The following is a 17,298-nucleotide window of genomic DNA, read 5'->3' on the forward strand; positions in this document are numbered from 1 at the left end:
GACCAAAACGCGTTTTTCAAGGCTCTTAGCGAATATCAAACCGGTTTTAGCAGGTTAGGATACCAAACGACCTCTGAGGAAGCCACTGTAAACAGCAAAACAGCGTCGTCTGTTTCTCTAATGAATTGTGGACCATGGCCGTTTCTGGGTAGAACACTGAAACCGCGTGGCTTTCTTTATTGAGGTCAGATTTCACCTGTACCGCTTAACTGGTCAAAACAGAGTTCCAGACATCCTGCAGAGGCCTACGACAAGGCGTGTGCCGCTTCTAAAGTGACTAGGGTCATTGACAGCGTCAGTATTTAGAGTGGATACCACATTGGTGCCAAAACACCAATGGTAGTCAATGATGAAAACCTAAACCAGATGAAATAAAGGAATAATCTGGGAACTATTTGACTATCATTTGATAGGGGGCACCTTAGGAACAATTTTAGGTTGCACAATGAGATTGCCCCTTCACACAGAGCACTTTTAATAGCAGATAACTTAAAGAGCCAAGGGATTGAGCAGATACATTGGTCATCAAAATCGCCATATTTGAACCACATAGACAACACATGGGTAGGTTATTACTCTCCGAATCAATGGCCTGCATGTCTACAACAAAACTGAACCGAATTGGACAAGTTTTGACCGTTGCCTGGAATTTTTTTCCAGATTAAACTCTAAAAACCCATCCTAAGGAATACCTTGCCACTTGAAAGCTCTGGTAGCAGCCAGCTGAAGTCAGGTGTAACAGCAACCGTTGCTGTGACAAGACACTGACATGAGGGTCATTTGTGGGGCGTAAAACTCTTCTAAAGACGATAATTTCGAAAATATGGAGATCCAAAATATCGCTTTCAATGGTTGTCGTGTGACTTAAAATAGGCAATGCATTTTTGTTTGCCTCACTGGCGAATTCAATTAATGAACTGATGTCACAATGACATCAAAGAGATGGATAAAATTTATAAAACAAGATTTTAATCCTTATTTTCATTTATCAGTCAGCAAAATAGGAACAAACTGATGAAAAATAATTTGGAAAAAAATATTCCATATTAAATGTCAAGTCTGTACTTCAAATTCAAAGATATCTCAGTTTCAAATAAAAGTGTATTATTTAATTCAGCGTTGAAATGCAGGAATATGTATTGCAATAACTTATTACGTATCAGCTGCTTATATCTTAATGAAAACAAAATTATTATTACAATTATTATTAAATATTTCGCAACTATAAGTAAGATTGTACATGTAGGCCAACTAAAAAGGTGTAAAATAATTTAATTATAGGATCATAAGATGCCATTACCGGAGGATTTGTCGGGCGGCAAACATGGTGAGGTGAAAACAGGATATTATACTGAAAACAGACGGATACTTACTATCTCTTCACAAAACCACTGAACACTGGATCACAACTCTTCTTACAACCTCCTTTGCAAGCACAGCCGAATATGTTACACTTTCCTTGGCCACAGTGCGGATTACTCTGAAGATGAAAAGAAGACACAACTTCAGGACTCCATCCCTCACAGTAGAAAGGCCAAATATGGAAGACATTTAATAGTGATACTCAGCTTCACCAAAGACCTGCTTGACAGACCGTTTTCCATTATCACCAGTAGAGATAGGGCGTATTCACATAGATTTTAGATCGATCTATCCCCGTGGGGAGTCTCACTAGATAACTGTCAGGTAATCCGGCTTAAATGTCGGTCCCGCCTACTACAAGCTGTAAGGGGGTAATTAACTTTCGTGCCCGCTCGGCTGACAGCTATTTAGCGTGAACCCCCAGGGAGTTAGGTCGATCTAGTTGGATCGATATAATCTCTGGGAATGGGGTCATTAATGAGATTATCGAAAAACAAGTCTCCGTAAACATGGTAGGAAGACTGTTTATATATTCACCTAGTATATCTTTCCACATGAAGCCAAATGTAATTTTGAATCAATACACTTCCACATAACCAGTGGAATCACCTGTCAGAATCAATGGGTGTTGGTATGTAGTGAGAACCTTTTTTTTTATTCTTCATATTTCTATTTATTCATTTGTTGTCTTAATATATCTTCTTTTTGTCAACCGGATATAAATACTAAAAATAGTTTTCCTACCTTTGTACAGTCTTGACACCAGCCATTTGCATTCTTGACTTGAAAGCAGCACACCGCTTGGGTTTCTCTAACCACAGTCATTGTCACAAGAACAACTGCTAGTATGGTGGCAAGATATCCAGACATTTTCTAAATATAGTTATTGATTGGATGTTATTCAAATATACCACTAAGACTCATTTCATAGTATTAAGACTAATGCTTTTCAGTAAATTTGAGGTAAAATTAAAAGTACGGTTTGGCACTTGTGGGACTTAAAATCAATCAATTCACGCCAATTTTCGAAAGACACTTGTTTGAAGTAAAAATGAAAATAAAGTTTGGCAGTTCTAGGGTGAAGTGTAAATTTGTCGGACGGCTGTGCCTGTCTCCATAAAAACACATACGTTGTCTGAATAAAAAATTAACCAAAATATTAACCAAAAATGTTCCACTTTTCCGATTTTTAAAGTTGCTTTCAAATTTCCAGTTTGTTGTATTTTTTCAGTTATCCTACGCCCAATTTACAAATCATTTGTGACGGACGTTGACAATGCAAAGCAAAAGGGACTGTTGAAATAACTTAAGCGATTAATCTTACCGGTAAGTTATTCTTCAGACAGCCGAGAGTCGAGTTGTGAAAGCAGCTGAACTCGAATTTACCGTGCGGTAAATATGAGACAACTGAATAAAACGTAGTTCCTATGTCATAGAAAAGATGCAGGACGGACTGTCTGCGCCCGCTTTATCTGTCTACCACCCTGCTGGTTTCGTCTGTTGTAGAACAATTTCAAAAGATCAATATTGTAAACAAAAACGTTTGTGGCACTGTGATATCAAACATGAAAGGAGTGCAGACTACACATTTTCAAGGGAAGCTTTTGACCGTTTGTGGGCATGTTCAGAACTGATGCAACTTAAACCGTAAATTTCCCATCTGACGTCACCAAGAAATGGTCGTCATAAAGATAAGGTTCGCCATCTAGGGCATACCTTTCATTTCAGGATTCATCTAGCATTAGGAGTATTTTGGAGTAATAATTCAATCGAATATTATAGAAGTCTTAGAACTTCATGTGTCATGTTTGTTACATAAACCTACACTTAAAACACATTTTTGAAACATGTATGCGTTTATTATAAATTTTTAAGATGGCAATTGTAGAAACAAATCATTATAATTATCATGACTAAGAATGACGTGATTTTTTCTTCAGTCAGGGAATGAGGCTATCCAGGTGATTAGCCTCTACTCAGGAGATGTACTTGCCCCCCCCCCCCCCCCCCCCCCCCCCCATTGTCTTAGGAAAGGGAGGTGGGACACAAAGGGAGGGACCACATGATACTTTATTTCCGGACTGTTCCTCATGCTGGCTTAATGCTGACTTGCTGTCTCTATTACTGGCCGATTTTAGGTGTTCAGCCATTCCTTCTGGCACTGATCTTCCCGTTTCGTTTATTCACCTGGATAGCCTCACTCCCTGAAGATGTCCTGATAGACATCGAAATATTGGAGGTAAAACCTATCTCAAAATTAGCTGTTGACTGAAGAAAAAATCACATCATTCTTATAACTTAACACAGCTGATGAAATTCTCCTCTGAATTATTAGGACTATTCTTAATATTATTTTGTGACACTTAACGATATTTTACCATTAATTGCCAACTTAATATTTTTTTATAAACCAACCACGATTCACTGTGGAAGTAACCAAATGCTGCTGGCTGACTTTGATGTTTACAATTAAGCTACACAAACCGCTGAAATGTACTGGTAGTTATAACGTATGTGACTGACATGAGGTGGTTAAATATATTATAATATTTACCGTTGAAACTTTTACATTAGGAAACAGTAAAACAAATCAATTATTGAGTTTGTATGGAAGTAAGTTTTTGGAGCATTTTGTGAATTCAAGTTCGTGCATCTGGGTCGATCCGTTCATACAAACTTGAGCTCAAGACAGGCTGTTACATGTCAAGATATGTTAGAAAAACCCGACTTATTTCGAATACTGAATCCTTTTTCATAGACTAAGATTTATCGAAGTGTCAATTTTAACTTGAATCATCTGAGATAGCTAAAATTTTCGCGGCTTTGCGTAAAATCACGGGAATTAGGGGGTGAGAATGGAATGAGAAATACTGACAGAATACCAACTGCTATGCGGCAACGAACTGTCAGTTCCAAATACCAGCATCTCAGCACGCAAACTTTCCAAGATACATTGTAAGATAGACTCAAATAAGAAGAGGCATGAACGCACAGACCAGCGGACAGAGGAACCCACCTGTAGACCCCCCACAGTGATTCCAGTACAACTCCATTACATGCCTCACTGGGGGATAAGAAACTCAGAATGTCCAATAAACACTTTCATAACATTTGAATATGCTTGAAAAATATACTTTATTTCATATTATACAGCTTTGTTAAAAAACTTCAAGAAATGGGATGGGTGCAATAAATTTTTCCTGTATAATTGTTACACAACTCCAAGCAAAAGATATATAATATCTAAGCAATACAGGTATACAGCCGATACTACTTATCCATAGTTGTATGCGTATAATATGCTTTAGTTCCAGATCACTCTCAACATATGAGAACGACAGAAATACAGTTTTAACACAGATTATGGTAATTACTATAAATTATCATACACCTCCCCTTGTCTCATGTTTGATTTTTTCAATATTTTATGTTAAAATACCCACAAAAATATTTTCAAACATGAAGCCAAGAACAAATTTTTCTTTCACAGTGGTGTCATGTAATAACTCAAAGAACTCCAATACATCGTCAAACTCAAGTCCCTGGTGACAGAAATGGTTCTCATACTGTTTCATGTGAGTACCCTAGCCTACATGTAGAGCGTGCAAAGATAAAGGCTGCAGGTGCCATTACATTAAGGTACTTACTCAAACAGCCCTTCAGCCAGATCTACAAAATATTGTCTTTATTTTTAGACCAAAGGTTCTGGTCTATTTCAATGCATGGTGAATTCAGAGTGAAAGATATATGCTATAAATATGGTGTAAAAGGTACCAAAAAAATGCCAATCAGGTCACCATGAAGATGCCTCAATGTGAAGATGTTACAAAAGCTACCTTGAATATGTCATATGGTGAACAATGACATTGCCGTACCATGACGATTTTGAACAAGATACCATAAAGATGCCATGCCATACTGATGCTGTACAAAGTGCCATGAATATGCCATAGCATGACAATGCCATGCCATGATTCTGCACCAAGCATCATGAAGGCATTGCACTAACATGTCAGTAACAAAGAAAAGATAGCATAACATGTAAGTTCTGATAATTTGCCTCCTAGCTCTTCATGGCTGCTGTCACACTAAAGTACCTGCTAGTCCTGATAGATAAATCCATATGAGAACATAAGTGAAGAACTGCTCTTCATGGCTCTTGTCACACTAAAATATCAGCTAGTCCTGATAGATATATCCATATAAGAACACAAGTGAAGAACTGCTCTTCATGGCTGCTGTCACACTAAAGTGCCTGCTAGTCCTAATAGATATATCCATATAAGAACACAAGTGAAGAACTGCTCTTCATGGCTGCTGTCACACTAAAGTGCCTGCTAGTCCTAATAGATATATCCATATAAGAACACAAGTGAAGAACTGCTCTTCATGGCTGCTGTCACACTAAAGTGCCTGCTAGTCCTAATAGATATATCCATATAAGAACACAAGTGAAGAACTGCTCTTCATGGCTGCTGTCACACTAAAGTCCCTGCTAGTCCTGATAGACCTGATGGTTCTGATACTGGTCTTGGCATGTCAGATGGTTCCTCTCTGAAATACATGAACAATAAGTTTATCATGACATTTGCACACTTTTGTTTTTACTGTACAAGTCAATAAACATGATATCTTGTCTTATCATGAAGACAATTATGAAAGAGCATATAGTGTGTTATCTTTCAAAACTGTATGCGTGTGTGTGTGTGTGTGTGTGTGTGTGTGTGTGTGTGTAAGAATATATAGCCTGTAACCTTCATGTTAGCCATTTAAAAATGTGCCCGCGTGCATGCATGCCTGCAGGCTGCATGTGTGTCTGTGTGTGTATTCGGAGACATAACCATATGCATACTACACTATCTTCCATCAGTAAAAACTCCACATATAACAACATTCCCACAGGCCCTCAACATATCTTATACACTAAAACTTACAGCACGCTACGACATTATCACTGGCCCAAAGCTAACTACCAGTTAAAATCAGAGCTGGACCAGGGGATTTTCTATAAATTTGTTGATTTGGACATGCTGACCCTTAGACTCTGGTGTCCAGAAGGACAGGCAGTCTTACATGTATAGTATGTAACATATCCCTTTAAAGCACAGCTTTATCATTTCATTTACTCGACTCATAATGTGATGCATTACCCAAAAGTTTTATTTAAAGCACATCACATGGGGGGATGGTCACATAGGGAAGACCCCTTTCCAACACAAAAGACCCCTCATTGCCCCTCGGAATATAAAACAACCAGTTAACAATTGCTTGGTGATCTAGTTTAAAACACATCTGTCATAAAAGGATCAAATAAGGGCATTGAATCCCGAACCTGGTGCATCAAGCTAAACAGAAGAAAGATCATACCGTCTGAAGCAATCTGTTTATCCATCTTTGCAACATAAATCTTAACATTTTGTGGCATAAAATAAAGCCAGGTGATCCACGTGTAGCATTTTCAGGAGAAAAGAAATTTTTAATAGAAGAGTTTTCAAATTATCAGGACCACTGACAACACGGAACTAGTGAACAAATTCATTTAAACATCGGACAAATGAATGTTGTATGAAATACAGTCTTTAACATGAAACTATAACTACCATTCAAAGTAACAAAAATATATTTAAGTGTTAGTACATATCTAAACAAAAGAGCTGTGTAAAGCCTATTGTAAGTACCATAACAACGAAGAATCAACAGCTTGTGACATCACAGGTACAGTTTACCTCTCCCTCCACAAAAATAAATTTAAAAAAACTACAGAAATCAAACCCAAAGCTCTCTTCCATCTTACCATGTTAAAGCTGTCAGGAAATTAGGGGCTGTCACTTGAAAAATAAACCATCATCAAACATCATGTTAGACAATCATTAGTTTATGTTGGACTCATTACCCTTGTCTCATGTGGAAAATATAAAGAGAATTTAAATTAGTGCATCAATATTATAACTGTTACATTTTTTCCTATCAATATTCTTCATTAATAACAGGAAAATAAAGCTAATTCTTCCAATACACCACAAACACCCAATTCAAGAAAATGGCAATACCAGTATATGTTGAAAGAAAAAACAGTATTCCATTATAATTCATAATTCAAAGGTATATTAATAGATGCCCCATTTAACATCTGCAGTTATAATAAACCTCATATGTCACTGCATCATGTCACCTCCAAAGGAATGGAGGCTTTGGGTGCCGCACAGTTGCCTCCACCTTGTGATTTTTAGCCACTGTTGGAAGAAACTAATTCAGTTAAAATTTGAGCACCAATTATAACCCAGCTTATGAAATTCCTTGCTGAATTCATAACATGTTTTGGTCATGTACCTAGCTATAAGTGCCAATTCCAAGAGAAAAGTATAATACCATTATAAATACACGTCAGGATATAGGTATTATATTGTCAAATAGAGGTCGCCATTGTCTGGTACTGTACTTGTCTCTCAAGTTAGTAACTTTTCCTTTATACCTCTTTGAGAATATGAAAATACCATGTATTTTAACTATTTTATCCAACTTTTAATTAAAATAGACGCTATTGTCATCATAAATCAAAGTAATCTTATTAAACATTAGTCTAAGTCAATCATATAAAATAAACATGACCACCTACCGGGTACCAATTTTACAACTTCTTACAGTTTAATGATGTTTTCATCTACTAGTAATTTGATTTTTACAAGAAGTAATTTATTTTTATAAGATACTTATATAGATGACTGGTTTTCTTGAAAATTTACTGTGTATACAGCACAGAGTCTGTCTTCTTTTAACATGGAGCAGCACATGAACTGGACCCGTCGACTTTGAGAGGTACTCACTTGCAATAACACTACGTACAGAAAGCCTCTGAAACTTGATCACATCTTTTTAAACTTAGAACTCCTATATCAAGAATCCACCCACACCCCACCCACATTGCCTTCAAACTTGCTGGTACTGTCCCTAAAAGAAATATCTCTACCTGTAATTGGTTTCAAAGCTGTGCAAGTTCCTGGATTGTTGTAATCACAGAAGGCAAATCAAGACCCCCCCCCCCACGCCCACCATACACACATAACGCCTTCAAAACTTACTGGCACTTTCCATAAAAGAATCACCTCTACCCCCTACCCAGATGCCTACTAAATTTGACAGCATATCCTGTATTCAGACCCCTCCCTCCCCCATCCTCCAGATACCTAAAAGACCAGAAGTGATTCCTCTACTTACAGTTCATTTATATCACAGTCGCTCTCTATCCTCCGTATTTGTTTCTTTCTCCTGACAGGTGCTTTGGGAGGCGGCATCATCTCGCTGTCACTAGAGTCCTTGGTGACTGTGATAGCTGGAGGTGTGACCTCTCTCCCTATCTGGAAGGTTCATTTTAAAATCATATTAACACTGTTGAACTAGATATTAAGGAAGGGGCAGTAGACAGGTAAAATCATACCAGACACTTCAATTTGGTTTTGCAGATAGCATAAAATGTAAGTGTAGTAATGTATAAAATAGTTCATGCTTTCTAGTATTTCAATTGTTTATTATCTGAAGCATATATTTGTCACTTTTATTTTTTTTATTTGTAAAAAGAAAGAAAAAAGAAGCACATTATGGTGTTAATAGTATCAGCGGTGCAACAGAAGTGAAAATTGCTGAGGTAATAACAGTTAGCTACAGACTTAGTTAAGTGTATCTCACAAGAGATTTTTGTACCAAATCATAATTTCCCTGAGGAAAAAAGCAATCTTTTTCTACTTATGAATTATTGCTTGACCTGCCTTTGTACCTGGATGCAATGTTTTGCACCATTTCTAATTAAATATTTTAGTTCTGAAAAAAAAATTATTATAAAAGCAAAGTAGCTGTCAGTTAAATTCTTAGCAGACTTCAGAAATAAACAGTATGTAAAACAGGCAGTCAGGGTATCTAAGAAAAACAACATACTGATCCAGATCTTTCCTGCCTCATGTTAGCCAGAATACTTCCAAATGAGCCTGCCCTGTCCCTGGGGGAGGGGGGTGGGGTACCCCTGGGGGACTGGCGGTTCTCCTTCTCGTTCACGTTCTCCTGGGACGATGTCCACGAGGTGCGTGAACTCGTGGGGCGCATGATGAAGTTACTGATTGCATTGGTGGTCTTTTTGACACGGGCACTGAATGAACCCGTCCTTGCGAACACGTCTGAAATGGGAAATTTAGTAGTGTTAGTTGTGGTTACTCACAGCTGGAGGAACAAAGCTGAGCTAAATTTATAGCCCCTCCTCCCAAGTCATTTTTAGTTTCAAAATTATATTTTAAATCCCGTTCTTGAAAGCAATCACTTTTAGTTTCATTCACAGTATGAGCACATGGAAATTAAAATATAACTTCTCATTTTTGATGATTCTTAAGGACCCCTATAGCTAGACAGGGGTGGAAGGAAGCCGCCTTTTGAGAAATATCTTCGGATTCATCCCTACTAAACAAATGAATGAGAGAAACATCTAGATATTTCAGGTATGGCTTTGCATTAATTGTCATTTTGCAGTAGTTACAATCCAGATAAAAGTCCATTAAGATAATTTCATAGTAATAATTTAGAATTTCTCTTATTTAGTAAGTGCTCATTTTTAATATTTACCAATCATGCAAATAAAATAAGAACATAACATTTTATAAAATAAGGATACTCCTTTCTCCTATTACAAATTTATGCAAAAATTTCCTCATAAATTAGCATTGACAGCTTCACAATTAGTAATAAATGCAAAAGCCAATTAACAAGTGTCAAGAACACTGCTAAACTAATACTATAATTTTATGCATTGGCATCATGCATATATGCAGCAGATTATATGTGGGATGTGTTGTGTAGCCCCCATAGCAAAATATCTCACTCTCTGTGTTACACTTGTGTAGCCCCCATAGCAAAATATCTCACTCTCTGTGTTACACTTGTGTAGCCCCCATAGCAAAATATATCACTCCCTGTGATAGTCTTGTGTGGCCCCCAATCTTACCGGTATTGACTGTATTGCTACTGGTGAGGATTGAACTAGGACGACGGGTTTGTAATAGTTCTGAAATAGAACAACATGCAGAGGTGCAAGCAAACTACGTACACCAGGTGGCACTGTGAAAGCCAACTCAAACAACATCAAGACAGTCTCACTCACAGACAAGCCATCAACAACTTTAGCCACTGGTCTTAGGTAATTGGCTAAATTTTATGTCAGACACCAAGTGAAATATTTTTAGTTTTGTTTTTTCTTCTCAAAGTTACTTGTACAGGCAAACAACCCAAAATTTTAGTAGTTGTTTTAGATTAATTTCTCTTAGTTATAAATTTCATCTTTAGATAGCAAACTATGACTCAGAGTAATTGACTTAAGTCATTTTTTCAATCTAAAGTCTCAAGGACCAGTGGGCCAAGGTTAAGACTGTCAAACAATTCAAACAACATGAAAAACACTAGTGAATCACATCATATAGCAGAATTAAAATACCATACACACTGCACAAATTCTGGTCTTTTATTTACTTCCTTAGAAATTGTCCCAAAATTTTTTGGTCAGGGTGTGTATGCATGCGTGCGTGTGTTTGTTTGTATGTTTGTTCACCAGTATAAAAGTGACCAAATGTGTTCTTCATAGTGGGAATGATTTTCTTATTTCAATAAGAACTATTCATTCCAATCATGGAAGACCAGCTTTTTCTACCATGTTCACAAACATAACCAATACACACTCCAACAAACAACACACATAAAACACTAAAAAATATACACAAGGTTCAAATCACCATAAAAATAGCCATGCACAATATGCAAGTGAATACATGTTACTAATATCATTTATATGAATTTCTATTAATATCAGTTATATTAATTTTAAATTAGTAGTTTTTCATTACAACATGCACATTGTTATCTGATACAAAATGAAGATAGACAACATGGCAAATACAATTTAAAAAATTAACACATAATAAATAAAAAAATAAATAGACAAATAAATAAGCAAAATTATTTTACAAAAGAGGTTTCAAAGTGAAAGTGAAACTAAAAACATGAAACAGCAAGATGTGCACAAAAGTGAAAGAAATGTGCTGTTTGGATTGAGAAGAAAATCTGTGTGCCATCAGTATTATCTGTGTATCAAGATCAACATTATACAACCTCCATACCATCACCCCAACACCATGTTAAACATATTAAAACCATATTAAACATGCATACGATTACCTGGCCCAAAAAGACTATTTATACATATTCTGGATACTATTCACCTTAGTTTGTCCAATAATATTCAGCCAGCTCTGGATATACCATGTTAAAGTTAAGAATGGTGTCAAGATATATAATAAATTTTTCGTTATAAAGTAGGAATTAAAAGAGTTAAATTTGTTGACAATCATGGGTATTCAAATAGCACCAGTTTTACAAAGGTTTTAATTTTTTTTTAAATTTAATTGTTGAACTTATTGCAATAGAAATCAAGAAGTTCAAGGAACATATTCTAACTCACAGTATAAAAACTGATAAAATTTGGTATCAAACTAACTAGAATTAGAAACCAAATCATCTAAAATTGTTCCTCTCTTTTCAAAGCATTGGTTAATGTTTAGAACAAATGAGAAAACTTTCATCTGATTCATTTACGTAAATCTGATAATCTACCAATCAAAATAGGATTTTAAATACTGACACAACATACAGGACTATGGTTACCTCAAAAATAAGTGATCTTTTTTTCTTTTTCAGACAGATTTATTTACAACCAGCACCTGTACATCAGGGAATTCACGTTGATTTTTAGAAAAATAATACCAATTACAATCCTAGAAATATACAAAAGCTTATCAAAATTTGAATGAGTTTGTCATTCCTGGGGGCAAACAGGGGCATTTTCTTAACACAGTCTCAGTCTTTGCCAGTGTGATTGAACTGCTGAGCATGTCTTTCAATATTAGTTCCATTGTTAGTGCCCGATCACCAAGTCTCTGAATTAATTAATGAGTTCGCAGCACCACTGTAGTTGTTCAGAAAGTATATACATCAGATTTTGGTTAAGTATTTAACAAAAGATATAATTAGTAAATAATATAAACCTAAGTATGAAGTTAAAAAATAAACAATGTTAGGAATACCAACATAAACAAAAGAGAGCTTTTCTGATATGTGTGAATACAAACAATTTTCTAGCTAACTTATATATTGTTTTTTCATTAATAAATGAAACAAAATGAAACAGAACAAAACAGGAGAATACAAAATTTCACAATAACATTAAAATGTTGCAGATACATCTTAAATAATTATAATTCCTAAAGGGTAATAAACAACCACAAGTTTTTGTAAGGACTCTATTAATCTTACTACACAATGCAGAATCTAATCTATGACACCTACAAGTTGATACATGCCTAAAACAGATCTGTTTAGATAGACTGTCCTCTATGCTGAATACCATATTTGTATTTGCTAATTTTTATAAAATTAGCTATTTCAGGAGATACTACTATAATAGTTTATAACACCACTGTCAGGGTGACAGTTTCAAATTGGATATTTTCATTAAACCATTTTCCCTTGCAATTCAATTTGAAAGTCAAAATATGTTTTTTCTAAAGCTTTAGCTCAGCCTTTACATCCAAACTATGTAAAACAGCCCATTAATGGCATTTATGAAAAACTGTCCATATTTGGTATTCATGTAAAAAAGCCCAAATATGGTTTTTATATAAAACTACCCAAATATGGTATTCATGTAAATTTGTTAATAATAAAAATAAAGCTACTAACAGTAGAGAGGCATTTTAATCTCTACTGACTCTAGAGCTAAGGGGGATATATCAAGCATTGGAAGTCATGCTCTGAGCCAAATGTTCAGGGTCAACTACTGTCACATTTAGAGCTAAATTTTTCTGCGACCCTGCGTCCTGACCGCTACGGAAGTCAAAGACAGATATAGGCGTCCCTGGCGTGCAGGGTACAGAAGGAGATGGCGGCACAGTGAACTGATGGGACCGTTTAGGCCAGGTGGAAATTGAAAGTGAGGCAGTGAGAGAGTCGGAGTTCTTACGCTGGGTTTTGGAGGAGGCGGAGTTCTTCAGGTACTGCTTTGGCTTCTTCCCGCTGTAGTCTCGTATGTTGGGGTCAGCACCTGATGGGAAGAATCAAATATATTAAAATACTGCTGTGATAATTTAATACAAAACTTGAAAATAATAAATTACAACTCAATGACATGTATGTTTTTTGTTTTTCTTCATTAGCTGTGTGTTTATTTACTTTTTTAAAATATCTTATTTGCCAGCAATTGGAAAGGAAAAGAAGATTATGTCAGCTACTTGTGTTAACTCTTTACAAATGAATCTGCCACTGTTGAATATACTGTATTGTTTATACCTTGTATTTAAGGTATAAACTAAACTTAGGATCTTATTAGCTCATGCAGAATATATATTTTTACTTTATCTGACAGCAATTCTGTTGGTATTTGTACACATGAAACAACTTATTACTTGTTGTCACTTACAACAATTAAAAAATTATGTACCACTTATCATACCACTGTACTAACAGCTCCAGTTCCACCTACCATGACACTGTACTAACAGCTCCAGTTCCACCTACCATGACACTGTACTAACAGTTCCAGTTCTACCTACCATGACACTGTACTAACAGTTCCAGTTCTGCCTACCATGACACTGTACTAACAGCTCCAGATCCACCCACCATGACTCTGTACTAACAGTTCCAGTTCTGCCTACCATGACACTGTACTGACAGTTCCAGTTCTGCCTTCCATGACACTGTACTGACAGTTCCAGTTCTACCTACCATAACACTGTACTAACAGTTCCAGTTCTACCTACCATGACACTGTACTAACAGTTCCAGTTCTACCTACCATGACACTGTACTAACAGTTCCAACCTACCATTACACTGTACTAACAAATCCAAACTACCATTACACTGTACTAACAGTTCCAGTTCTACCTACCATGCCACTGTACTAACAGTTCCAGTTCTACCTACCATGACACTGTACTAACAGTTCCAGTTCTGCCTACCATGACACTGTACTAACAGTTCCAACCTACCATTACACTGTACTAACAGTTCCAGTTCTACCTACAATTACACTGTACTAACAGTTCCAGTTCTACCTACCATGACACTGTACTTAAAGTTCCAGTTCTGCCTACCATGACACTGTACTTAAAGTTCCAGTTCTGCCTACCATAACACTGTACTAACAGTTCCAGTTCTGCCTACCATAACACTGTACTAACAGTTCCAGTTCTACCTACCATAACACTATACTAACAGTTCCAGTTCTACCTACCATGACACTGTTCTAACAGTTCCAGTTCTACCTACCATAACACTGTACTGACAGTTCCAGTTCTACCTACCATAACACTGTACTAACAGTTCCACTATGGCTTCATGTCCATGTAGTGCTGCTAGATGGAGAGGTGTGTAACCCTGAAAGGACCAAAAAATTAAGTTATTTAAAAAGCATTTCTAAGCTCACACTGAGATGATATACTTTGGCTAAAGCAAAATAAAACTACTTTCCCTTTTTTTTTGGTCTCTTAAAGATATAATTATGGTCTTTTAATGTACCATAATTATATCTTTAAGAGGATTATCAAAATATTAAGCAGTCCAGTAAAATGATGAAACAAGCCACTGTATTTATTACAAATTTTATGGTAGCTACTTACCCCCTATTGTGTCAATAAAAATCAGCAACATGAAAGAGAAGGAAGTGCTTCATTAATTTAGTAATGTGTGTGTGTGTGTGTGTGCGTGTGCGTGTGTACTTATGGCATACAACAAGTCTAACTGCAAAGTCAGCTTTAATAATAAACTTGTATAAAACATCATTCCTTATAATCAACATATCTCAGAAAAATGATGTTTTTTTAAACTCATGAAGCCTACTATGCACAACTCTTGGATGAAACATGTTATCATTTTGTTTAGTTAGAAGTATTAAGCAATATGATATGAGAGTAACTTAAGGAAATATTTTAACAAGATTTGTTTTTAAAAAATGTTCTACTTACGTGCTGCATGTTTCATAAAAAAGAACAAATAAAGAGTCATCATGAAATATGTCCATAACAGGTATATGAAATGACTTCTCTGTTGGTAATTTACCATTACAAATGCATCAAATACAGAGAAGAATTTTGTCAGCTGTGTTATGTTATAAGAATAAAGTAATTTGTTTCAACCAACAGCTAATATTGGCAGCTAATAGTACCTGCAATATTTCAAACACAGTATTTATGGAATTTAAAGTCAAGCTATATTGCTTCTAAGAATAATTATCCAAATAATATTATACACTTTTTGCTAATGTTTGCCCCAGTTGTTTTAGCTATCATCATCCAGACATGTAAATGGGTAAACAAATTATAGATCAACAATTTCTACTCCTTTTGGGCATGTGCGCACGCACACACACACACACATACACACACACATACACACACACACATACTACTTACTGATCTTTGGTTCACATTCACTCCAGGTGTTCCCGCAATCATCTTCACAGTGTCTGAGCTGCCATGTTTTGCTGCCCAATGTAAAGCAGTCTGGAACAATAAGAAATATAAAATTGGACACCATATATATTGGCAGATGTGAGATTGAAATCACTAACATATTGGGGATGATCTAACTTTTGCAAATCTTCAAAGGATATAAATCATTTGGGGAATTCTAGATAAGTTAATCATACTGAAATTGATACACATCTTTTCACTTCTCCTTTTTAATCCCCCTCCCCCCCCCCCCCCCCCCCCCCCCGGATCCCTCTCAAATTATGATGCCCATATAACATGGTTCACCACAAATGTAAATATTTCAACAAGAAAAACTCTGAACAAGAAGAAAATTCTTACCATCTAATTTCAGATAATTGTGCGAGAGATGACAGGAATGCAATGAAAAGTAGAGGTGAAACATTCACATTAGAACAGACTCAACAGACAACAAATATCTAATGATTTAAAGGTCCAAGACCATATACTATGTTTACATGTTAAAATTTTAACAAGTAAAAGATCATGTGTCTTAATTTTACACATTCACTTATTAATTTTTTTTTTTTTTTGCATTTCTAAACCATAATCATTCAAATATAAAACAAACAAAAGCCTTTCTTGCACAAGAACATTTAGTATATTATCAAATTTAACAAATTAAACATCAACGCTATTATATTCATGAAAAATATGTTGCTATATAGTTATAGTTATGTGATAAGAATATCCACTTAAAATCATAAATATTTGAGATTTGTGGCAGGGACACTTACCCCCTATTATGACATCCATGACAATGTTCAGGAGAGAGTAAGTAATAACAAAAACTAAATTAGTCACATTATAAAACAGTAAACAAAAAAAAAAAAAAAAAAAAAAAAAAAAAATAGCTGCAACACAGAACGTATATACAAAAACTCTAAAATGAGCCTGCTTTGACTGCTTAATATATAACGTTTTCACTATGTCAATCATCAAGTTTTAATAGTAAGTATTGTGTTATCTTTTAACTTTTAAAGGTTAAAAATATTACACATTGGCCTTTACACCTCAACAAGGATGATGCCTGGTTTACTTATTTATTTATTTACTAAAAGCACCCATGAAAATTATTTCTGAATCCATAAGTATTCCAAATCAAAGTACTTACGTTTGTGAAATCCTGCAAAACAAAAATTAAAATTGATAAGAAACAGTAATTCACCAAAAAAGGTAATTCTATATCTATTATTAGGAATAACCATAACTGAGGATTTCTTATTAGTAACTAAGTAAAAAAAAATTGCTTGTAAATAATCTGATATGGTGTTTGTAAAATGGATAAAAGTGAATACTTATCAATATGTGTTACGACTGTAACCTTAAGCAGTACAGCACATTCTTGGCATAGGCAAAGT

The 17,298-nt window shown here is 35.5% G+C and overlaps 2 protein-coding genes and 1 long non-coding RNA gene across 9 annotated transcripts in view; all 3 read right to left on the bottom strand.

The window, feature by feature from the left end:
• LOC106171547 (uncharacterized) overlaps positions 1-14,909 on the bottom strand; it is a 37,908-nt gene extending 22,999 nt beyond the window's left edge. Inside the window, exons 1-7 of one of the 6 annotated variants that reach the window (XM_087011189.1) lie at positions 14,753-14,909; positions 13,409-13,489; positions 10,346-10,405; positions 9,292-9,527; positions 8,578-8,717; positions 7,157-7,190; positions 4,479-5,916 (exon numbers count right to left, since the gene is read on the bottom strand). In XM_087011189.1, the coding sequence (XP_086867315.1) occupies positions 7,178-7,190; positions 8,578-8,717; positions 9,292-9,456 (318 nt within the window). In that variant the 5' untranslated portion in view covers positions 9,457-9,527; positions 10,346-10,405; positions 13,409-13,489; positions 14,753-14,909 and the 3' untranslated portion in view covers positions 4,479-5,916; positions 7,157-7,177. Of the gene's footprint in view, positions 1-4,478; positions 5,917-7,156; positions 7,191-8,577; positions 8,718-9,291; positions 9,528-10,345; positions 10,406-13,408; positions 13,490-14,172; positions 14,214-14,752 lie in introns of those variants that run through there. The other 5 variants (XM_087011184.1, XM_087011186.1, XM_087011185.1 and 2 more) reach the window with 5 other exon arrangements.
• A 48-nt stretch (positions 14,910-14,957) lies between these two features.
• LOC147762724 (uncharacterized) lies at positions 14,958-16,763 on the bottom strand. Its single transcript, XR_015334051.1, has 3 exons — positions 16,259-16,763; positions 15,860-15,949; positions 14,958-15,415 (listed from the first exon to the last, which is right to left on the bottom strand). It is a non-coding gene; the product is annotated as an uncharacterized LOC147762724 (long non-coding RNA).
• Positions 16,764-16,839: 76 nt separating this feature from the next.
• Positions 16,840-17,298, bottom strand: part of LOC106171560 (uncharacterized) — a 31,771-nt gene continuing 31,312 nt past the window's right edge. For both annotated transcript variants that reach the window (XM_087011845.1, XM_087011846.1), the window contains one exon: positions 16,840-17,063. In XM_087011845.1, the coding sequence (XP_086867971.1) occupies positions 16,992-17,063 (72 nt within the window). In that variant the 3' untranslated portion in view covers positions 16,840-16,991. The remainder of the gene's footprint in view (positions 17,064-17,298) is intronic.

The sequence above is a fragment of the Lingula anatina genome, chromosome 4, assembly GCF_051362555.1.
Source record: "Lingula anatina isolate TDL-2025a chromosome 4, LinAna3.0, whole genome shotgun sequence".
Taxonomy (NCBI): Eukaryota; Metazoa; Brachiopoda; class Lingulata; order Lingulida; family Lingulidae; genus Lingula; species Lingula anatina.